The sequence below is a fragment of the Oryzias latipes genome, chromosome 22, assembly GCF_053564925.1.
Source record: "Oryzias latipes strain Hd-rR chromosome 22, Olatipes_Hd-rR_3.1".
In the NCBI taxonomy this organism is placed as follows: Eukaryota; Metazoa; Chordata; class Actinopteri; order Beloniformes; family Adrianichthyidae; genus Oryzias; species Oryzias latipes.
The window spans coordinates 4,648,492-4,671,642 of NC_136258.1; the positions used below are offsets into that span (position 1 = coordinate 4,648,492).

General features: G+C 43.3%; 2 protein-coding genes across 6 annotated transcripts in view; one reads left to right on the forward strand and one right to left on the reverse strand.

Moving 5' to 3' along the window:
• The window catches only part of gpr68 (G protein-coupled receptor 68), a 36,005-nt gene extending 35,175 nt beyond the window's left edge, over positions 1-830 (forward strand). For both annotated transcript variants that reach the window (XM_011492432.4, XM_078940672.1), the window contains one exon: positions 182-830. In XM_011492432.4, coding sequence (XP_011490734.1) covers positions 182-663 — 482 coding nt within the window. In that variant the 3' untranslated portion in view covers positions 664-830. The remainder of the gene's footprint in view (positions 1-181) is intronic.
• dglucy (D-glutamate cyclase) lies at positions 321-22,503 on the reverse strand. Of its 4 annotated transcripts, XR_013653159.1 has the most exons (19): positions 22,366-22,503; positions 15,181-15,263; positions 14,330-14,455; positions 13,267-13,420; positions 12,670-12,753; positions 12,131-12,263; positions 10,733-10,883; positions 10,491-10,613; positions 9,854-10,090; positions 8,687-8,804; positions 7,501-7,643; positions 7,312-7,411; positions 6,721-6,869; positions 6,501-6,620; positions 4,240-4,400; positions 2,847-3,023; positions 1,395-1,576; positions 479-571; positions 321-361 (listed from the first exon to the last, which is right to left on the reverse strand). XR_013653159.1 is itself a non-coding variant. In XM_078940671.1 (17 exons), exons 2-16 carry the CDS (start codon positions 15,254-15,256, stop codon positions 2,865-2,867), a joined length of 2,034 nt encoding a protein of 677 aa, XP_078796797.1. In that variant the 5' UTR covers positions 15,257-15,263; positions 22,366-22,503; the 3' UTR covers positions 811-1,576; positions 2,847-2,864. The 4 variants fall into 4 exon arrangements, 3 of the variants coding, with proteins under 3 accessions (XP_078796797.1, XP_023807583.1, XP_011490731.1); XM_078940671.1 differs by lacking the exons at positions 321-361; positions 479-571 and having other exon boundaries at positions 811-1,576; XM_023951815.2 differs by lacking the exons at positions 321-361; positions 479-571; positions 1,395-1,576 and having other exon boundaries at positions 2,646-3,023.
• Between the last annotated feature and the right edge of the window lie 648 nt (positions 22,504-23,151).

Here is a 23,151-nt window from a genome sequence, read left to right on the forward strand (position 1 = left end):
TACACGTTAAAAACCCCAAAAACATCATTTTCATTGGAGTGGGTCTTTTACACTTCCCAGACCAAAAGGAGCATCAGAGGATATCAGCTATGAACCAGGACCAAAGCTGGATCAGCACCAAGTGTGAATTCACCCCTAAGGAAATCTGCCCCCCTGACCCTGACCCTTTCCTGTTTTCCAGCTATATTTAACTACTATCACCTGTCGCTGCTGCTCACCTCCCTGAACTGCGTGGCCGACCCGGTCCTCTACTGCTTCGTCAGTGAGAGCGTCCGCCACAGCCTGTACCAAACTCTGGTTCAACCCGTGGCCAGGATCCTCTTTTGCTGCTGTCGCCGTGGCAACGCCAGCCCCTCAAACCCTGCGAGTGACTCACACGAGGTTGCCACAGATGAGAACAACGGCCCCCCCACGGTGTTGCTGATCACACACACAACCTCAGACAACGACATAAAGACACAGGTCTACAAAGAAGCACCTGAACTCCTAACGCTGGCGGTGAGGAGCGGGCTCCCCGCTGTGGACGAGTGCGGGGGAACCAATGGACAGGCTGGTTCAGGGGCTGCTGGGGCTGGGGGGGGCAGAAACAAGGACCAAAGAGGAGCCTTTCAGGCGTCTGTGCTGAAAGCTTCAAGTGTTGCACAGACACAGTCACAGTGTTAGCTGAGCATAGGGGGCGGGATGGGTGCATGTTTACAGCAACCTTTAATAGATCTGAATATGACTCCGCCCACAGGCTGTTTATGTCTGTGTGGGGAAACTGAAAGGTTGAGTTGCACCAGGAGCTCACAGCTCTAAAATAAAGTTATATTTTTAAAAAAAGCAAAAAAGGTGTTTTAATAAACTTGTTACAAGACAACAATCAAGATTTTAGAAAACATAGCAAAATAAGCAGCTTTATTTTTGTTTTTATGTTAAATCGGTTTTGCAAAATGAAAATTTATGGTTTGGATTTTTCATTGTTCTGTGCTTTTTAACCCTTTTAAGTCCACCGCATAAAAACATTGACTAAATGTTCCTTTTTTTAATTAATATATTTACAAACGAATAACAATAAATGAGTTATTCTCATCATAAAGTTGCAAACTAGCAATGCTTTTCCCACCAAGAGCTCTACTGCCCCTAGTGGAATGATAATGAATTACAGGGCAGAAAACAAGGACAAAGTTATGATGCTTTAAGGAAAGTTTTGAAAATAATTTCTCCAATTAGAAAATCAATCTGCAAATAACTAATTAATTACAGTGAAATGTTAAATGTTGAGTGTAAAAGCTTAATTTAGTAAAGCATTAGATCCTTTCCTTTAAAATGGCGTGTACTTATAGTGCTTTCTTAGAAGGTTCAAAGCGATTTACAGTCACAGTCTCATTGACACACACATTCAAACACTTTACCAAACACTGGCGCCAACCTATAACCACCAGGAGCCATGTGGGGTTCTCTGTCCTGCCCAAGGACACTTCCACACATGTGCAGGCAGAGCGGGAACCGAACCTGCAATCGTCCTATCGGGTTGGCTGATCTACGGCTGCCCCACCGCCGTAAGGTAAGTGTTTGTAGAAAGAACAGCTTTGAGCTGAAAACAGAATCAGACATTTTTTTTTACTATGAACCTTAACTTTAAAATGTTGCACATGTTCACATAAGCCATTTTATTACTTGGTCAAATATTAATGATTTTCGTTTGTATAAAACAAACTTTGCTTAAAGAAATATGTAATCCTGTTTTCTTGATTGTTTTAAATAACTGTCATCTTGGTGAATGGACAACATTTAGCAACATTTCTGTTTTTTTAGATGACTTTTGGTCTGGAAAACCGTGACTATCTGGCAACATTGTACTTGTTTCAGTGACAAAGGCAGTTCGTTCATTAAGTCATTCATGTTAGTAAAACTAGATGCTGAAGCTGTTTGTTCATTCATTCATTCATCTTCTTCTGTTTATCCCTTTCGGGGTCACGGGGCTGCTGGAGCCTATCCCGCCCACTTATGGGTGAAGGCAGGGGACACCCTGAACAGGTCTGTCGCAGGGTCACACATATCACACACCAATGCACACACTCACACTCACACCTAGGGACAAATTAGAGTGACCAATTAACCTATGAAGCATGTTTTTGGTCGGTGGGAGGATGCTGGAGTCCCTGGAGAAAACCCACGCATGCATGGGGAGAACATGCAAACTCCACGCTGTTTGTTCATCTTCATTGTTTTAGTGTTTGTGTTGGAACTGCTCCTACACCTGCTGAGCTTTAGCAAAAACACAAAATGTGGCTTGTAAAATATTCTAATCTGGGCTGGATCTTACTGCAGCCGACTGGGTTCTGAAGATGGATGGATGGATGGATAGATGGATGCATTCTATGTGCCCCCCATTGTGCAAAGTACCCCAAAGCAATAAAGAACCCCCGGTGGGGAACTGCTCTCCCAAAGTGTTGCAGAAAAACCTCAATTGAAGCTGTTTTTCCATCAGATCAGCATTTATAAAGGATTTTTATATTGAGCAATAACTTCTTCTGTGTTGGACATTTCATTCTGCAACAAGCTCTAACGGATTTTCTTCCGGACCATCTTGTTTCCTTCTGAAAACATGCAGACATCCATGTCTTCACAAAAACATGGATGGACATTCTTTCAGTCAGTGCCTGGGTGAATTGATTTATTACAGGTATCAGTCAGCCAATGCAGAACAATCACACACAAACAGTTTAAATATAAAACAGGCTTCTCTCAGGTGTATTCACTAGTAAGGAAAACAGCTGCGTCTGCGAGGAATCAAAGGAGCAAGCTGAAAGGTAACCAGGGCAACACTGCATAATCTCCTGCCTTCTGCTACGCTTAGGCACCTGAGCCGGAGCTGCTGCTCAACTGATCTGTGCGGAGCCCAGCGTGGCCTCCAGCAGCCTGCTGATGAGACTGGAGTGAGTGGGGTGAAAGGTCAGGCCGTCCACCTCCATGCCCAGGTTCCCCGTTTTCCCACTTCGTATTCCCAAACGCACCAAAGTGGACAGGAAGGTCTCCTCCTGATTCACACAAAGGAAAACAGTCTCAGAAAATTCTGCTGTTTGCTCTTCTGGCTTCATTTCTGCAGAGCCCATCAGCTGCAGTCAAAAGATACTCTCTGTCTGTTTCTGTTTCTGTACAGCTGTAAATTTTCAGTTTGGATCATGTTTTCAAAGCTGACATTTGATGTTTGGTTAATATTTTACAATGATGTCATGATTTTCCTTAAAGAATCTTAAATGCTTGTTTATAGACAGATTCCAGAGGCCTAATAGTCGTCTTCTTTGCTTGTGACCTACATGAAATACCAAATGTCAAATGAGACATCATCAGTGCATTCATGTAGGATTTGGCTCTGTGGGTTTCCAATGACTTTCGTATGGACCTAAAACTTAACAGATTGTATTTTAGTGTGTGACAGACCTTTTTTATACGGCTCTTGGAAGTTAATGTTGAATCCAAAATTATGCCAAGGTATCTGTATTAATTTACCCTTTTAATAATTTCCCCCTTAACCTTAACTGGAGAGTAAATTTTATGACTTTGGCTCACTGAGAAAAACAGTTTTTATGGTTTTTCCTCATTTAGTGTCAAATAGAACTCATGCAACCAACTAACAATTTTGACCATTGCCACCGATACTTTAGCTGCCACTTGTTCTGGATTCCTCCCATCCATGTAGATAACTGTGTCGTCTGCATACATCTGGATACCCACATCATCACATATGGATAGGAGGTCATTGACATATAAACTGAACAAAGGTGGCCCCAAGACAGAGCCTTGAGGTACTCCCATGGTGTAAGTTTTCACTTTTGACACTTTACACAAAGGGAACATTTTTATCCGGCAAAAACTGCAAACAGCATTCTCAGCGGAGCCTGGAGGACCTCAGTTTTCTCCCCAAAAAATTATTTTAGCTGCTGGAGCTTCTTTGTATGAATAAAAACAGAAAAGTAGAACTGACTCTCCTTATTTTTCACCCCATGAATTAATTTCTGTCGACTTGACTGAAAATCAACTTTAACAAAAAGACAAAGTTGTGAAACAGTTTGGTTTGGATGAACATTCTTATTTGAACACAGAGGAGACGTTTTCCTTTAGTCCTCAAACGAAGGTCTTTACTGCAGACGTTTTAAACCCAAATCAGAAAAAACATTTGAACCTTTGACAGGAAAATAGCCACAGAGTCCACAGATCCACAGCCTCAGTGTGTGTGTGAGAGTCTCTCTTTACCTTCTCCACAGATGGCAGGCAGGAGCTCCAGTCCTGCAACTGCTCACTGGTGGGGGCAGCTTCCTGTCCCAGACCTTTCCTCAGGTAACGGCGGTGAGATGGACAGGTGTGCAGCAAGTACAGCCCGCAGGCCACCGCGTAACCCCCCCAATTTGAAACACCTGCAGGTACAGGATAGGAGAGTTAGTATTTTTTTCTTAAAGTCCCACTCCGATAATCTCTTATTCTATCTTAAAAGTGTTCCCAGTGGTTTTTTAATTATCATTATACCAAAATCAAAAGACAAAAGTTGTTTTCTAGGACTCAGTTTCTGAGTAGTTCATTAGAAATTCACCTCTGAGTGGTGGGCGGGACTGTTGGGGCAGAGCCACGCCACCCCTTTTCCTTCCCCCGTTGCAGAAAGCTCTCTGGTTGTGCCTGAATTCCTTCACTACTCAATGCGTAGTGCACTCTGCAGTGTGTTCGCCATTTGTACGGCTGTTTAAATCTACAATTTGAAAATCTAGGGCCCTGGAAATTTTCCAAAGGTTTCTGCGAAAAACCAGTGTGCATTGATGGTCACTTAATTGGCAAATAAAGACCACAATGCATTGCATTTCATCAAATTTTTCAACAAAAAAGGGGTTTTAATGTTTTTTTGTTTTTTTTAATAAACCATCAACATTTTCCTCATCAGAACACAGTGAATTTATAAATAGTCTTCATAAAATCTTTGTATTTATTAGTAGTTTTTCACTTTGTGAAATTGGTGACGTCATAAAAAATATAGTGGGCATGGTGTCCAAATTACTTTGAAAATCCAGGCACCAGAAAGTCATGCACTATCTAGTTTTTCAGTAGTTAGGGAGTAGGGAGGGAATTAATAATAATAATAATACATTTTATTTGTTAGGCGCCTTTCGAGGAACCTACAGTCGCCGTACATAAAAGTGAAAATAAAAACAGTCAAATAAACATTTAAAATAGGCCAGGAATAACAAGTTATGGAGGGAAATAGGCAAGTTGGAAAAGGTGAGTTTTTAGTTTCTTGGTGAATTGTGGGAGAGAGCCAATGTTTCTGAGGTCAGGAGGTCCCAGGTTCCAGAGCCGCTGAAAGCTCTGCTCCCCATAGTGACGAGGCTAGCAGTGGGGGCATGCAGATGAAGGGAGGAGGAGGATGGGGGGGTACGGGTGGGAGGGGCGACATGAACAAGATCTGATAGATATGAGGGGGCATGGTTGTGGATGGAGTTAAAAGTCAGGAGAAGTATTTTGTATGTAATCCAGTATGTGATCGGCAGCCAGTGGAGCTGCTGCAGAACAGGTGTGATGTGTTGGATGGAAGGTGTTTGACAGATCATTCTGGCAGCTGAGTTCTGAACATGTTGTAGTTTTTGTAGAGTTTTATTGTGGTAAACCAAAAAGAAGGGAGTTGCAGTAATCCAGGCGGGAAGTGACAAGACTGTGAACCAGGACGGCTGTGGAATGAGGACTGAGGGAAGCGCGAAGACGACGGATGCTGCCAAGGTGGAAATAGGCAGACCGGGTGATGCTGTTGATGTGTGAAGTGAAGGAGAGGTGACACCCAGACTCTTAACCTGAGGGGGAAGGGGTGGAGGAGTTTTCAAAGCGAATGGAGAAGTTCTGGATACTGTTTATAATGGATTTAGTGCCTATCAGGAGAAGTTCATTTTTATCATTGTTCAGTTTTAGGAAATTAGCAGTAAACCAACTGCATGGAGGCAGTTGATGAGGGAAGTGGGAGGAAGAGAGGAATCAGGCTTGATGGAGGATTCGGACATAGCCTGAGTTTACACGCTGTCCTGCTAGCTTACAGCCCCCACACAACCCCAACACAACATTACCGGTGCAACAAAAAAGGCGAGCAAAGTTGGATCTATCCAGCCGTCATGTTTTGATCCAGATTCCAGCTCAGACGAGGAAAACAAAGACGATCACGGATCTATTCGTCTGTAGGTGGATGCATCAGTATGGAGCAGAGCAGGGAGCTTGAGACCCACCCGGCATATTTCTTACCTCACCGCTAAAACCTGTTTCAGACGCCATTTTATTGTCTGCTCCTGATTCACAACAATTTGAATCAAGAAATACTCAGAAACGCAATTTTGAGCTTAATGTCCTTATATGTCCTCTATCATTAGAAAAAGGCTGTTACAACAAGTTAAAAACACTATTGTCATCAAAGTGAGTCTTTTAATGCCTCTCTGGATCAGTAGTCTGCTTGACTCAAAGCCGGCGTTTGACCTGCATCATATCCTCACCTGCAGTGATGGCAAAATCAGCAGGAACGTCACAGGCCACCACCTCCCCCATGGGCATCAGGCTCTTCACCTGCTGCTTCACTTTGCCCATCCCCAGCTCGTTGCCTCCATCCCCTATTCCTGCAGGAACAGATCAAAACAAGTTCTTTGCTGGCTGCCCGCCTCCATGATCCCCAAATGATCAAACTTCTGAAAAATGAACTTCTGCAGCGTTCCTCACCTGTGGTTGAAACACCTGAGATCGTCCTGGCAGCAATGAACAGATCATCAATGGGATCCACCAGATGTTTGATGTTGATTCCTCTCATGTTGTAATAGTTTCCATCTTCTGCTCTCCCGCTGCGCTCTATCGCCACCAGGTGGTCAAACCTACATTCAGAGGACCTCAGTTTGGACTTTTCCAGTCTCACTTGGATGAAAACACACAAGAACTGTTTTCTTCATTGCTATGACACAGTCAGGTGTTTCCGTACCATGAATTTACTACAGAAATAATGACAAATCACGTCTTCTTATGATCCAGTGTCATTTTTGGGATATCAAAGGAGAAATGTGTGCATATATGTACATGTATAATCTCATCCGTGTTTTCTGGAATCCTTCATCCAGTCTGAATGATCTTAAAAAAACACAAACGCAAGATAATAGAAATATTTCCACAAAATATGGATTCAGGAGTCATCCTCTGAGTGAATTCTGTGTCCTCTGAAGTTTCCTCTCTACGAGAAGGACTTCAGAAACAGAGGAGAAAACCTGGCTCAGGACGCCCCTGAACAACAACTTCATCATCAGGACGGCTGGATCAGCTGACCTGGGCTTGCTGGTGTCGCCATGGTGACACAGGAAGTTCTGCGCTGCCTCGGGCCCGCTGCCCTCAAAAGTGACCACCGGGATGGCGGCTTTCAGCACACCTGAGCCAGAATCAGGACACATCTGCAAGTGACCCGCCTGTTGAAGACTCCGGAGCAGCGCAAGCAAAGCGGAGAGAATTTGAACCCACCTGTCCTCACGGCCTCGTCCACCATGGCACCGGTCATCTCCACAGCTCTCCTGTCCGTCAACAGCGTTACGTCTTTTCCCAGAGACAGCAACATGGTTGCTATGGCGATGGCTCCAGGAGGACCGTCTGTCTCATCAGGGGGGCTACGCAGTGACATACACAGAGGGGTTAACCCCTTCATTCACAAAGTAACAGTTTGATTGTCTGCTGTTTTTTGTTTTACTTTACTTTTGACAATATTTTCATGTTTAGGTGAGTTTCATGTCTGCTGCCTGCAGACATAGAAGGAGCTGCTGTGAAACCTTACTTCAAATCAAATTATCCACGCTTTCACTGCTAAAAATGAATCATATAAAGGTCAAAAGACCTTTGTTCAGGAAAAGTCTTATTTTCTGTCTTTCATGTTATCATTAAGAAAGTTTTTCAAGAGCAAAACAATCATAAACTGAGAAAACCTGTCTCAGTGGCTAGAATTGTTTTCTTAAAAGAAGAATTCTCGGTAAGAACATTTTTCTCACCTCATTGGCAGATTTTTTATTGCTTTTCTACAGAAAGTGTTTCAAATTTTAGAATTGTTGATTCATTTCTCGGGGGCCTGTTTTTACGGTTAATCACTCTGAAGTGTGCAGACGTTCAGCAAGTCTCTGAAAATGTTTGAAATGAAATATGAAAGGGTTTTGATGGAGCTCTGTGGATGCAGGATGACTGACAGCTGCTTTCTAATGACATATTTTATAATATTTAGCATTGAGTTTGTTTTTTCCATAACACTCACAGGTTTTAGTGACATACAATGTACAAAAAGAACAAGTTGAATAAAACGCTTTAAAAATGTTAAAAAGAAGTAAATTTTAATCAGTAAAATCATTGCAGTCTCTTTTATCCTCTATTCATTAAAATTCAGATTCTTTTTTATCTACTTAACCGTGAAGCCTTAGATCCCTCTGCCCGCCCGCCTGCCTGTATGGACACTTGTCTGAGGATTCAAAGTTTAAAAGTTTGATTAAGTTCTAGGTTTTGGCCTTCATGTTTATGTGCTGCTCCAGTTGCTTCAGCACTTCCTGCAGCAATCAAATGCATTTCCTGCAACTCATGTAGTTTATGCTGATTTCTTTCCCCAGCACATTTTAGAAACTTGAATATCTGAAAGTTCCTCACGAGCCCACCGTCCTCGATTTGTTTGCACCTGTGCATGTAGTGTGTAGGAAATCCTGTTGTTATGGCAACAGAGGAGGAGTGAGACAGTGCCAGGCAGGAACGCAGGAGTTCATCCTGGACAAACAAAGCTCGAATGCCCCGCTGACCTGATGATGGAGAAAACGTCAGAGTTCAGATCCTCACTTTTGTGTCTCTCCTGACGCAGCGGAAGGATTTCAATCCCCACTCGGTTAAACGTCTGAGGCCAAATTCATGGTTGCAGCAAACATCAGCGCAGGCTAATGCTGCCTTCACACCGGACACGCTTCGCGTGTCAGACCAAATGTGAAGTTCCTCCAGCCCCATTTGGGCATCGGGCTGCAGAATCAGGGAATCAGATTTGGGCACGTGACGTTTTCCGTGACTCGATCAAAGGGCAGAAAAATAAATCCAGTTTGGCTGCACAATGCAATAGTTTTCGTCCTGGACTTCCATCCAGTTTTTTAGTTCACTGGGGCTGCAGGGGTTGCCGGAGGCTGTCCCTGTTACTGTTGGGCGAAGGCGTGATCCTCCCTGGACAGGTCGCCAGTGATCGAGCCCACTACAACCGCAGCCGCGGTCCAGCCGGTCCCTCGGCATTCGCTCTCTCCAGCTCCATGGACTCTTTGATAGGCTGGCGGCCTGTCCAGGCATTCTCCCAACGCTAACCTGGACAGTCTCTGGAGACTCAAGGTAGCGGGTGAGCAAGCAGATGGAGAGGATCCAGCTCAGGGTCCGGCAGACCCTGGCCTGCCCCCGGTTGGCTGCCCGGCACACGTACAGCGAGTCACCTCTATGAGCTTAGGATGCTTATCTTATTTTCATCAAGACAACAATAAAAATACCCCCCCAGTTTTATTCTGATTTTTCCCCTCTCTGGTTCATGCTCAAACTGGGCCACAGACACACGGAAGTAACGTTTAAACAGCCGTAACCCAGGCGCAGCTCCCACTGCATGAGTGAAGTGCACCGGAAGAGACTCTGAAGGAACCAGCGTCTGGGGCGTCAAGGCATCAAGCACAAGATTTGACGCACTTCAAAAGAGAGGCGGCAGACGCGTCAGGTGTGAATCCAGCATAAGAGTCATTTAGTAAAGTTAGTTTCTTCTGGTTCAGAGTTCGTTCTCATTACAAGGAAACATTGTTTGTCAGGAGAAGAGCAGGAGCTTCAGTTTTACCTGGGTCTTCTCCAATGATCATCTCCAGCTGCCGGATTCTTTCCACCGCTGCCTTTGAGGCCAGGCTGTACAGCAAAGGATTCTGGGATATGGGGAAGCAGAGAGGCATCAGCTCAGGACTGGGTTTGAGGCGAGGAGTGTTGGTGATGTCCGAAGCAGCGATGGTGGAGTCTGGAGAGTCTGGGATGTCGGTCAGAAACATGTGGCCTGGGGAGTGGCTGAAGGCCAAAGGCGGCTCTGAGGATCCAGAAGATCCGTGTTAGTCCATCTGCTGACATTCTGCAAAGGAACAGCGCGCCACACTTTGGACACTTAAAAGAACTCTTGGAAATCAGTTCAGGGATGAGAAAGACAAAAAGAAACTAACCCAAAGCCACTAAAGTTTTTGAGGAGAATAAAGATCTGAACATCTGAGCTGTTTTTTACAGACATTGACACCAGGAAAATGAAAATCTCCATCAAGAGATTTAAGGTCTGCTGTCATTCACTGGAACATTTGTACATCATTTTCATCAGCTCATCATGAACATCTGTAGTTTAAGTTTAAATTCTCCTCCTATAGAAACATCTCTGAGCCTTTAGTAACACTTTCAGCCATTATTGCCGTTCAGGAAACGTATTTCTTGGTGTGGCTCACTGCTGCACAGCACCGCCTCAATGGAAGTGACCCCGCAGGCCCAGAACACAGGAACGTCACCGGGCTGCAGATCCACCTGATCCCCGTAGTCTGGTTTGGACAGGTCCTGAATGCCTAAGAGAGCTGCACAACATGCACACACACACATGCACATACACACATACATGTGCATTAATACACACAAGTTACTCACTTCAGTTCAGGTCAATTTGGAGGGGAGTAGGGAGCGTGCACGTGCACACCTGCGTCTCCTATGTGCACGGGAGCTCCATGAGCGAGTGGGTTCAGGTGAGTGACCTCCACTGCTGTGTCCAGCAAAGCAGCTGGGACTGGACGCATGGTGACCACTAGATGGCAGTGAAAGGCTCCTGCAGGGATGCAGCTGATGGAAGTCTTGACCCCCAAAAAACACAAACCTCATCATCAGCTAGCATGAACTGTGACAAAATAGATGACAAACATGTTTTTAACTGTTCCTGCAGGAAGAGAATTATTTCATGGATGACTTACAATGTTTATCAATGACCTACCAGCGTGACTACCAGTGTCTGGACTCAGTTAATATTCTTAATACCATGGTCCGGGTGAATACTCGATTCTGATTGGCTGCTGGGTGTGCATTAAAACCTGATAACCGCATGGTGAAAAAAGAAGTTCGGTCAGCCAGCTTAAATGTTTTGTATCACTACGCCGGCTTCTTTAAAACAATCTTTAGCTTCATCATCTGGACAAAAACAAGCGCTAAGAGGTGAACTTTCTCTCTGAACTGATGCTTCATCGGGACGATCAGCATATATATATCGCTGAATCTTGATTGCAGTGGTGGTGCTGCGCGACGCAGACTATTTGTTACGTGATGCGGTGTGATTTTTGTGAGACAAGCGATCCAAATTGGAAAAAAACAAGAATTTAGGACTAAAAACTGGTTAATATGTATTGCTTTTGTAAGTCACCATGGTATAAGCAGGTTAATGGCCTTCAAAGTGTGCGTTATTACTTTTTAACGCAATTCGCGGAAGCAACCGTCCTCCCCCAGGCTTCCACGGCGTGCATTAAAAAGTAACAATGCACACTTCGTCGGCCATTAACCCTTACGTAAAGCAGCTGCATTTCATCCAGACGCTGTTGCTCCGGTCCTGACTAAGACCAGGAAGCATGACCACAGTCACGTTCTCGGGTCTTTGCTTCCTTTCGCTCAGAGAAGAGAGTTTTTTAAAAATCTGTGTGTGTCCTCTAGTCTCTCCGTGGTTAGGACCAGGGTACATCCCTGACGTGTTGGTTCCACGTCAGCCAGCGGGAACTCTGAGAAGCTCAGGGACAGACCTTCTGCAGGTGCAACGAGTCAGTGACGTCTAAAATCTGGACCAGTCTTCCTGGTGTTGGACAAACGTCAACTCTGACCATCTTCAAGTCCAGAATAGAAACTGTTCTGTTTCGATCGATGCAACAGTTGAAAGTCTCAACTGTGTTTTATGTTTGATTTGTCTTTTTTATGTAAAGCAGTGACTGAACTTTTACAAACAAAAGAGAGGTGGATAATATGTGTGCATGCAGCATTTCACATGAAGTAACATTTTGTTGAAAACTTTTTTTACACAACAATTGTGTTTTCTGGTGGGATTTTCCAATGGTAGACCCACCCTGTACATGCTGACGTTCCTGCCTTGCTCCACATTCCTCACAGGAACGCCGGCTTCCTTCAGTTTGCCTTCGAAGCCAAAGCTGCAACCGAGATAGAAGCTCACCATCTCTGACATCACATCCGGGGAAGAGCTGGAAAAAAAAAAAAGGAACGGAGTCAGGAAACCGTACAGTAACTTGTAGACCATCATTATTTTGATTAGAACGTGCTTTTTCTTGAAAAAGAACAATGGCGGCATGCTGAAGACGTTTCCTCCATCCATCTTCAGAACCATGTTGAATGTTGTATTAAATCCTGCAGACTCACTCTTCTTTCATCAAACCAACTGCTTTTTGTTCAGTAATTCCATGTGCTAAATTCTGGAATAATAAGCATTTCGACATCTGTGAATCGCAGTTTCAGAACTGAAGTACTGCATTTCTCCTGACTATGGTAGACGCCAGATACATTTAAGAGTTTTTTTCTTCAAACTATAAAAAGAAGTTTGACATTTTGACAGAGAATCCAGTAAATAGCAGAGGTTTGGAGTTGTTTTACCTCAGCGGACTGTAGCTCTGCAGACTGGAGATGGTTTTGACCAGACGGCCCTCCTCGTACACACAGTACTGAGAAACATCCGTCCTGCACAGAGACACACATATGCAGACTAGTGATCAGATAACATGTAGTGTTATCATTGAAAGGCTCCAAATCCATTCGTTGTCAGCATCTTCTCTGTTCTCCAGAGATAGAAACAGTTTTCTTGTTTGATTTAAAGAACAGAGGTGAGCTCAGAGTCTAAATTACCTTTCAGGTTTTTAACCTGGTTGTTTGTAAAACCACAGGCTATATTTCAGACAAGAATTCTATTCTTCAGGATAATTTCTAAAATCATTATTTTCTTACAAATATTTTCTGCTATTCTGATTACAGCTAAGGAAAGCGCCCTCTGCCTGATGTTTCAGAAAGTCATCAGCAAATCCGTGGAGGTTTCAGGATGGGGGCGTGTTTAGGCTGAATAGAGATCCCTGAGGGACTCCACAACACTTTCATGGATGATAATCCTAAACCAGAACTGATCTGCCCCCTGACAGTTAAAGATTTCCTGAGTTTGGAAGTCTCTCTGACTACCGTTAACGCCTGTGAATGCTTTACCTGACATCAGCACCCCCGGCCAGAGGCGGACAGGAAGTCTCTCCTGGTTTGCTGCGGTACAGAAGAGGCAATGGGGCGGGGTTTCTATGGCAGAAGTCCTCAAAGTCATTGGCCAGGCGGCTGGGCAGGATGAGCAGGTTGGCCTGCTGGAAGCCTGAGAGGAAGACAACGGAATGGGGGGATTGTGTGGATGTTACACCCCTTCTAGGTGTATCACCTTCAGTTTGAGATGGAAATGTTTCTGCAATATTGTTAAGGATTTCTGGACCAAATTAGCCCTCCCTGTCATTTAAGGGTAGAGTCTGAATCCTTAAAGTTTCCCCTTATTCTGGGAAATGAACTCTGGGAAGTCAGAGGTCTTTAAAAATCATCAACGTGCCAAAGAAGCTGCCTGTGGTTAATTATTCCTTTAATGAAAACATCATTTACAGTTATAGAAAATGAAAAATACCTCACAGCATTAACCTTTAAAGACCAGCTCCAAACATGTTTTAAACTATTGTTAAAGTGTTCCTAGTGGTCTTTTCAATCATTTTTTTCATTTTTAGCCAAAGTCAAATAAACTAGTGTTGTTTTCTAGGACATAGCTTCTGAAGTGGCGTTGGAGTTGTGGGCAGGAGCGTTGGCACGGAGCTCTCTGTTGACACTCTCTCCCACCAGCTGACAGCCCCTCACACCCCCAACCTAACATTATTGATGCAACAAAAGTTGCAATATCTATCCAGCCGTACAGTTTAGATGCAGACTCCAGGTCAGACGAGGAAAACAAAGACGTTCATGGATCTATTTGTCTGCAGGTGGATGCATCAGAATGGAGCAGGGCAGGAAGCTTCAGCCGGCCCACTGAATTTTCTACCTCACTACCTTTTTTCCGATGGCATTTTTTCATCTGCTCCTAATTTACAACAATTTTAATAAAGAAATACTCAGAAATGCAATTTTAAGCTCCATTTTCCATGAGAAAATGCCACAAGGACATGATAAAAACATGATTTGCATCGGCGTGGGTCTTTCAGCCGTGGAGACCTCTATTCAGAGCTACAGGTCGGAATCTGGCTCTTACCGTAAGCCAGTCCAGATGTGGTTCCGATTCTGGAATCTTTCTGCCGGATCAGAAGCCTGAGCTCAGCAGGAGTCAGACGGTTTAAGGGAAGGGTCTGCTGCATCTCTACTGAGAACCTGCTCGCCTCTGCTGAGACAAATACTCGGTCGGGGCTTTGCTGGCTGTGCTCAGATCTTTGAGCACAGGAATAACAAGTGAATGAATGTTTCTTTGAACTGACACCAAGACTCTTATCTGTTTTCATGAAGTTAATGTTTAAAAGCCAAGAAGCTTCAGGAAGTTAATGTTTGAAAGGCAAACATGCAGAAAAACTGCAATCCAGACAAAAAAAAACCCTTTTAAATGTAAAAATGTGCTCTTCTTTTTCCCACAGGAAGACAAAAGTCTTGATGCCACTTTGCAGGACTTGGCTGAACTATGTTGAAAGTTAAAACAGCTGTTTGAGACTTTTATGACTTGTTTAAATCTTTACAGCAGTGGGGCAGGAATCATCTTTTTCATGTAAATGTGGGCGAGAAGGCGAGCGACCAGAGCGCCTCCCAAAACGCCGCGGCTGCTGCCAAAGCCCGTATGCAGAGATGAGTGTGAGTTTGAGGATCTGAAAGCATTTAGTGTCCAAACATCAAACCAACGAAGGCCTGAGGGGGGGTCAGGCACTTTTTGCTGAACGACTAATCAATCGAAGGCAGCAGCAGCTTAATCACTGCGAGCGTGCAGAATGTCCACGAAAACAAGAATGACAATAGAAGTAGTGCTGAATGATCCATTTGAAATTCTCATGTTTATGACCCGATGATGGGTGAGTGAGTGGAGAGCATGAGAAGGAGGTGACACACATGCCTGTGTCCCACCTTCACGCACAGACGACCTCCAGAAGCCCCGGCAGCGTCCAGCAGAGCGGCGGGCGGCGCGCACAGCCAGAAACATGCTGCAGCTGAGGAAGAGAGGAGAAGAAATGAAAAGAAACAAACGAGGAATGTTGATCTGTTTTATACAAGTGATGGTGGAGGAGGAGCAGCTGACTGCAGCAAACATGACCCTCATGACCTTCTAACCTCCATCTAGGATTTGGTTTTTGGAACATTGGAACATCCAGCATCTTAGCAGTTTTAGTTTTTCTTTTTGTTTCTTCTTTTTAAATAAAATCCAAACACATTTCTCTGGATGTTAGACCATTTATATTCTATACTTCCTTTAACTTCATTTAATCTAAAGTCAATTCTTTTGGCTTCTGTAGAATTTTAAAGGTTTTGCAGAATCAAATGCATAACACTGAGTGAAGTATTTCAGTGAGTAAAGCTTTATTGTTTTTCTTCTGAACAGTTTTCATTCTTTCCATTTTCTTCGGTTGATTTCACTCCTGTTGGACTCAAATGCTGTTTGACTCAAACCCCGCTTAAACATTTTATTCAATGTTTATAAAGGTTTCATTAAGTCAGAGTCTTTTTTGTCCTGACAGCTGGTAACAGTTCAGAACAATCAGACAACAAACAACACCTGCACAGGTGGACGCCTGGCATCCACCATCACACCAAACTCACACTTCGAAGGTAGGTTTCATATAAAATGCTTCTTGGTGACTTTACTAAGTCAAAAATGTTGTGCGCCCGTATTCTACAGATTACGGCAGAGCAGAAGACTTAACGAATGTCACTTCCTGTTTTCAAAATAAAGCATCTGATCAGATCTAAATATATATTACAATAGAAGAAGTATAATTACACAAGACAAAGCTTTATGCTATATAAAGTTGTGTGTACTTTAATTACATTCATTCATTCATTTTCTGTACCGCTTTGTCCCTTTCGGGGTCACAGGGTTGCTGGAGCCTATCCTGGCTACTTGGGTGTAGGCAGGGGATGCCCTGGACAGGTCACCAGTCTGTCGCAGGGTAGAACATCCACAATCACACACCCATGCACTCTCACACTCACACCTATGGACAATTTAGAGTTGCCAATTGACCTATGAAGCATGTTTTTGGATGGTGGGAGGAAGCCGGAGATCCCAGAGAAAACCCACACATGCACGGGGAGAACATGCAAACTCCACACAGATGCATTTTTGATGCATTTTTCATGTCCCCCAGCTGGGACTTGAACCAGGGGCCTTCTTGCTGTGAGGCAAGAGCGCTAACCACTGCGCCACCGTGCAGCCCACTACTACTTTAATTACATATTTTACTATTCATCATTTCTGAAATATAGCATTTCATACTGAAGACACAGTACTACGAGGTTGAGTAAAATCCCTTTAGTCCATCATTCCGGGGCCACACGAGTATCTCATTGTCATTTTCTGTCTGTTCCTTTTTCAGAAAAAAACCTCTAAAAAAATGATTCAAAGCTGAATTTTCATTGTATGTGTCCTTCATCATCAGAAAAATGCCACAAGAACATGTTTAAAAAAAACCATTTTTCATCGGAGTTGATATTTTGTTAAAATACATAAATAAAACAGCAATTCCAGTTTCCTAAATGTACATAATATGAAATATTTGCTCTAACATCCTCTCATATGTGACACTTTACTGCAGGGGGGTCAAACTCATTTTCACTGAGGGCCACATCAGCATAGTGTCTGTCCTCAAAGGGCCAGATATAACTTATACATGTAACTAAATGTAATGTAATGTCTTCTTTCTCTTTCGGCTTTTCCCATCAGGGGTCGCCACAGCGAATCATCGTTTTCCACCTCACTCTATCATGAACATCTTCTACCCTAACATTAGCCAACTTCATGTCCTCTGTTAAGACATCCATATATCTCCTCTTTGGCCGTCCTCTTGCCCTCCTGCCAGGCAGCTCCATCTCCAACATCCTTCTACCAATATATCCACTATCCCTCCTCTGAACATGTCCAAACCATCTCAGTCTGGCTTCTCTGACTTTGTCGCTAACACAGGCAACATGAGCCGTCCCTCTGATGTACTCGTTCCTTATCCTGTCTAACCTGGTCACTCCTAAGGAGAACCTCAACATCTTCATCTCTGCTACCTCCATCTCAGCCTCTTGTCTCTGTCTCACTGCTACCGTCTCTAACCCATAGAGCAGAGCTGGTCTCACCACTGTCTTGTACACCTTTCCTTTGAGTCTTGCTGGCACTCTTCTGTCACACAACACTCCTGACACTTTCCTCCACCCGCTCCAACCTGCCTGCACTCGCCTCTTCACCTCTTTTCCACACTCCCCATCACACTGAACTGTTGACCCCAAGTACTTAAACTCCTGCACCTTCTTCACCTCAGTCCCCTGTAACCTAACGCTTCTACCTTGATCCCTCTCGTTCAGACACATGTATTCTGTCTTACTACGACTGACCTTCATACCTCTTCTTTCCAGAGCAAACCTCCACCTCTCTAGCTGTTCCTCCACCTGCTCTCTACTCTCACTGCAAATTACAATGTCATCCGCAAACATCATTGTCCAGGGAGATTCCTGTCTTACCTCGTCTGTCAGCCTGTCCATCAGCATAGCAAACAAAAAAGGACTCAAAGCTGATCCTTGGTGTAGTCCCACCTCCACCTTGAACTCCTCTGTCTGACCTACAGCACATCTCACCACCGTCATACTTCTCTCATACATGTCCTGAACTACTCTGACATACTTGTCTGCCACTCCAGACGACCTCATACAGTACCACAGCTCCTCCCTCGGCACCCTGTCATACGCCTTCTCTAAATCTACGAACACACAATGCAGCTCCTTCTGACCATCTCTGTACTTTTCCATCAACATTCTCAAAGCAAAAATGGCATCAGTGGTGCTCTTACGGGGCATGAAACCATACTGCTGCTCACAAATCTCCACCTTCTTCCTAAGCCTGGCTTCCACTACTCTTTCCCACAGCTTCATTGTGTGGCTCATCAACTTTATTCCTCTATAGTTGCTGCAGTTCTGCATGTCACCCTTGTTTTTAAAGATCGGGACCAGAACGCTTCTCCTCCATTCCTCAGGCATCTTCTCACTCTCTAAAATCCTATTGAACAACCTTGTTAGAAATTCCACTGCTGTCTCTCCTAAGCACTTCCATACCTCCACAGGTAGGTCATCAGGACCAACGGCCTTTCCGCTCTTCATCCTTTTCAGCGCCTTCCTAACCTCATCCTTTCCAATCTCTGCTACTTCCTGCTCCACAACAACCACATCTTCCTCCCTTCTTTCCCTGTCATTTTCCACGTTCATCAGCTCCTCAAAATACTCCTTCCATCTTTTCTGTACACTCTCTTGGGTTGTTAGCACCTTTCCATCTCTGTCCTTAATCACCCTTATCTGTTGCACGTCCTTCCCATCTCTGTCTTTCTGTCTGGCTAGCCTGAACAAGTCCTTCTCTCCTTCCTTTGTGTCTAACCTGTCATATAGCTCATCGTAAGCTTTCTGTTTGGCCTTTGCCACCTCTCTCTTCACTCTACGCTGCGCTTCCTTGTACTCCTGTCTACCTTCCTCAGTCCTTTCTACATCCCACTTCCTTTTAGCCAACCTCTTCCTCTGGACGCATTCCTGTACTTCCTCATTCCACCACCAAGTCTCTTTACCGTCTTTCCTCTTTCCAGATGACACACCTAGCACCTTCCTACCTGTTTCCCTGATAATCTCTGCTGTAGTTTCCCAGTCATCTGGAAGTTCATCCTGACCACCCAGGACCTGCCTCAACTTCTGCCTAAATTCCTCACAAGTTTCTTCATTCTGTAGCTTCCACCACTTGGTCTTCTTTTCTGTTTTCCCTATCTTCTTCTTCCTGACCTCCAGAGTCATCTTACACACCACCATGCGGTGCTGTCTGGCTACACTCTCTCCTACCACCACTTTGCAGTCATTAACCTCTCTCAAATGACCTCGTCTACATAGGATGTAGTCCACCTGAGTACTCCTACCTCCACTTCTGTATGTCACTCTATGTTCCTCTCTCTTCTGGAAGTAAGTGTTGACTACAGCCATTTCCATCCTCTTCGCAAAGTCCACCACCATCTGTCCCTCCAGATTCCTTTCCTTCACACCAAACCTGCCTATCACCTCCTCATCACCTCTGTTGCCCTCACCAACATGCCCATTAAAGTCTGCTCCAATAACAACTCTCTCTCCTCTGGGAAAACTCTCTATGACCTCATCCAACTCACTCCAGAATCTCTCCTTCACTTCTAACTCACAGCCAACCTGTGGCGCATACCCACTGACTACATTCACCATCACCCCTTCAATTTCTAACTTTAGGCTCATCATCCTGTCTGAGACTCTTTTCACCTCCTCAGAATCACTCCTACCCCGTTTCTCTTCCTATCAACACCATGATAGAAAAGTTTGTATCCTCCTCCAATACTACGTGCCTTGCTGCCCTTCCACCTTGTCTCCTGCACACACAGTACATCTACCTTCCTTCTCTCCATCATGTCTGCCAGCTCTCTGCCTTTCCCTGTCATTGTGCCAACGTTAAGAGTCCCTATTCTCAAACCTATGTTCCTGCCTTTTCCCTTCTCTCTCTGGCCACGGGCCCTTCTGCCTCCCCTCTTTCTTCCACCAACAGTAGTCAAATTTCCACCGACACCCTGTAGGTTAACAGCATCGGTGGCGGTCGTTGTTAACCCGGGCCTCGACCGATCCGGTATGTCTAAAGTGGTGTGGATGATTCGCATGGTTATTTTGGCAATTTTTACGCCGGATGCCCTTCCTGACGCAACCCTCTCTATTTATCCGGGCTTGGGACCGGCACAGAGGCAACTGGCTTGCAACCCCTGTGGCTAGATTAAATGTAATGTAATGTAATGAAAAATAAATGTAACTACTCCTTAATGTTAAATAACTCATTATTTATTTATTATAACTTTTGAAAGTGACAATTACAGTTGCATAGAAAACATGTTTGCTTGTTACTTTAGCATAAATCCTTTTACCCCTTTTGCTATCCTAGACACTTTACCATTGGGAGTTGGGTCATCTAGACCCACTAGACAGTGCTCTGAACCTTTTATTTTCAATGATTTGTGATCTTTACGGGTGTCCATGGATTACATGAAATCTTTCCACATTTGTCCACCTTTGTCATGGTAGGGAGAACACGTCAATGTAAGGGTGGGGTCATCTAAGATAGCACAAGGGCTAAAATTGATTCTGTCAGGTTGCGGGCCACATAAAATGACATGGAGGGCCACATTTGGCCCGCGGGCCTTGAGTCTGACACCTGCTTTACTGGAACAGGTGACACCCGGTGCAGATGGGTCCATGCAGTGTCTGGAGACGGACAGAGTCGCACTTCACACGGCTAAAACCTCTGACGGCTTTTTCACATTTCATTTTCATTTCTAGAAATTACTTTTGTTTTCCAAAAGGTCTTTTTTTAAGTTTTGGTATCTAAATTTAGTTTTGATTTCATCAAATTTCATCAGTGAGCAGCCGTTGGTCCAAGTCCGTCTGAGTCCACATTTCTATGGCAACCACTCTCATCAATCAGGAGAGAGCTTATTGAAAGCCCACACCCCTACCTCTTGAAAGTGGGCTTAGGAGAATCTGTCAATCAAACGCTTTGACTGTTGGAGGTGAAACCACCGTCTTTTATTGAGAATGTTCGTCTAGGTCCCACTCACTTTCAGGGATTGACTTTTTTTTATTTTATTGAAATATAATCATTACAAAAGTCTCGCAGACACAACCAAAGATGCACAGCTCTTCTCAAAAACAAATATAAAAAAACTAAAACAAAACAAGAATGTACACATATTAAAAATATAAAAAAACTTTTCAGAAACAAGGTAAACAACAATCTGGACCTCAGATTTGTAACCATTCTGTAGCAGATTTACAAATACCATCAATGAAAGGATTTGAGTTGTGAATACATTTCAATGAGGATAAATACAATTTGACTTCATTTTTAAAACACAGGAAATTCAGCCGATCTTTTTTCCACTTTTTCTTATGAATATGATATTTTCCCAAAATCAGGAGGATGTTCACTAAGTTTGTTGTCTCTTTTGGCAATTTACTGTTATAAAACAAAATATCTTTTTCTGTATGTCTGTATATGTTGTTAATTTTTTGACTAAGCCAGTTGTGTAAATGTTGCCAGAATCTTTGGATCACTGGACATGAAAAAAAACAGCTGTACTTTCAGGGATTGACCCACAAACTCATTCTGCGGAAAAAGCTCATTCTCATATAAATAAGTCATCATGAAAAACAGCAATGTAAAATAAAAACAAAGCTACTTTGGAAAATATTGATTTTGAAATACGAGTTTCTGAAATAAAAAAGCCATAGAATTATAATAATATTCAACTAGAACAAATATTTTAAAATGCTGTTTTCTAAATAATGAACAGGCTCTTAAAGCAAAATGAAATATATTGAATAATACGATGGCTAATTTAAAATCTGTGTACAGGTTTTTTACAATTTCAGGACATTTTTATATATTTGTGTATGATTGTGTGATTCCATAAGGTCTTTTTATTTATTTATTATGAACAATCTCCATATTATGGTACCAGCGGGTACTTCCTGTTCGGAGCTGGGGGGGGTCAGACAGTCCAGTTCTCATAGTCTTACAGTTTTCATGTCTAACTATCCTAAGTTTAATACGTTTCAGTTAGAATGTATAACTGCTGATTGTATTGTTTTGTGCATTATTCTTGCTTTGATTAATTGAATTAAACCATAACCAGATCAGCTACTACTAGTACTTTTGTTCTTCCAGCATGGCTCGGACCGATGGAATACTCCAGTTTATCACTGCGGTCAGGAGAGCCGCTGTTCGCTCAGGCGTCGTTTTGCGACAGTCGATCATTGTTTACGTAGGCAGAGCATAAAACCCGGTGGTTAATAAAACGTCTGATCTGTATCATTGATTTTTTTTTTTTTGTTAACGGTTTATTTCAAGTAATCAAAGCAAGAGTAATGCATGAATTATTTCACCAAATCTCGTGTAATACAATAGTGAACATCGCTATCTTATAGCTTCTTTTTTCTTACTATTTTATAAAACCGCCATAGAGCTGTTTGTGCCCAGTTTTACAGAAATTACTCCTTCGTTGTCATTTTTCTTACCTTTGGTCGACTTCTTTTTATGAAGTTTCACAGCACTTACGATCTGTTTACCTCAGGCGATTCACTTCCGGCTAGCCTTCAGAATTAAAGCACTGACCTTCATCCAATGATACAAAATCATTTTTTCCTGAAACAATTCTCATTTTTCTGCCTCTGACACGCTGGTGTAAGGAGAAAAATGTCAAAGAATCAATAATTCCCAAAACTTCATTCCAATGTTTTCACAACATTATTACTATAATAAGAAAATAAACAAACTAATAAATAATAACATTTCTAAGTGTGTTTAAAAAAAACCCAATTATTGTTTAAAGTTGACATGGCAGATGATTTGGGTTAAACGTAAGCGGGAACTCCTCACATGCTTTGTTGTACAAACCTCCATCCACATGTAAACCCACTTTATCTCTTTTTGGGTCATGAGGTTGCTGGAGCCTGTCCTGGCTACTGGTGGGCAAAGGCAGGGTAAACTCTGGACACATCTGAGCAACAACCATTATAACAGTATAAAAGAACTGAACTGAGTGACCCCCCCCCCCCCCCCCCCGTTCCAAATGAGAACTAGTTCCAAAAAGCCAAAAATCCCAGACTTCTATAAAGAAACAAACAGCTTTACTCAGTCATTCTATTTGTCAGAATAACCATTCTTGCTCTACTATTTTTTAACATGTTCACAATAATTCTAATTTTTTTTTATGATATTGTTTCAGTAGTTCAAGTTACTCAAGTTGCAAACCAACCAATAAGATGCCTGAATGAAAGAAGGAGATCACATGTCAAAAGCTT

Coding starts and splice junctions, on each gene's coding strand:
- dglucy (XM_078940671.1), bottom strand. CDS start 15,256: ATGTTTCTGGCTGTGCGCGCCGCCCGCCGCTCTGCTGGACGCTGCCGG. Junction 13,421..14,329: donor CACATCTGGACTGGCTTACG/GTAAGAGCCAGA, acceptor TCTTCCTCTCAG/GCTTCCAGCAGGCCAACCTG. Junction 7,644..8,686: donor CCTACACACTACATGCACAG/GTGCAAACAAAT, acceptor GTCACTGCGTAG/CCCCCCTGATGAGACAGACG.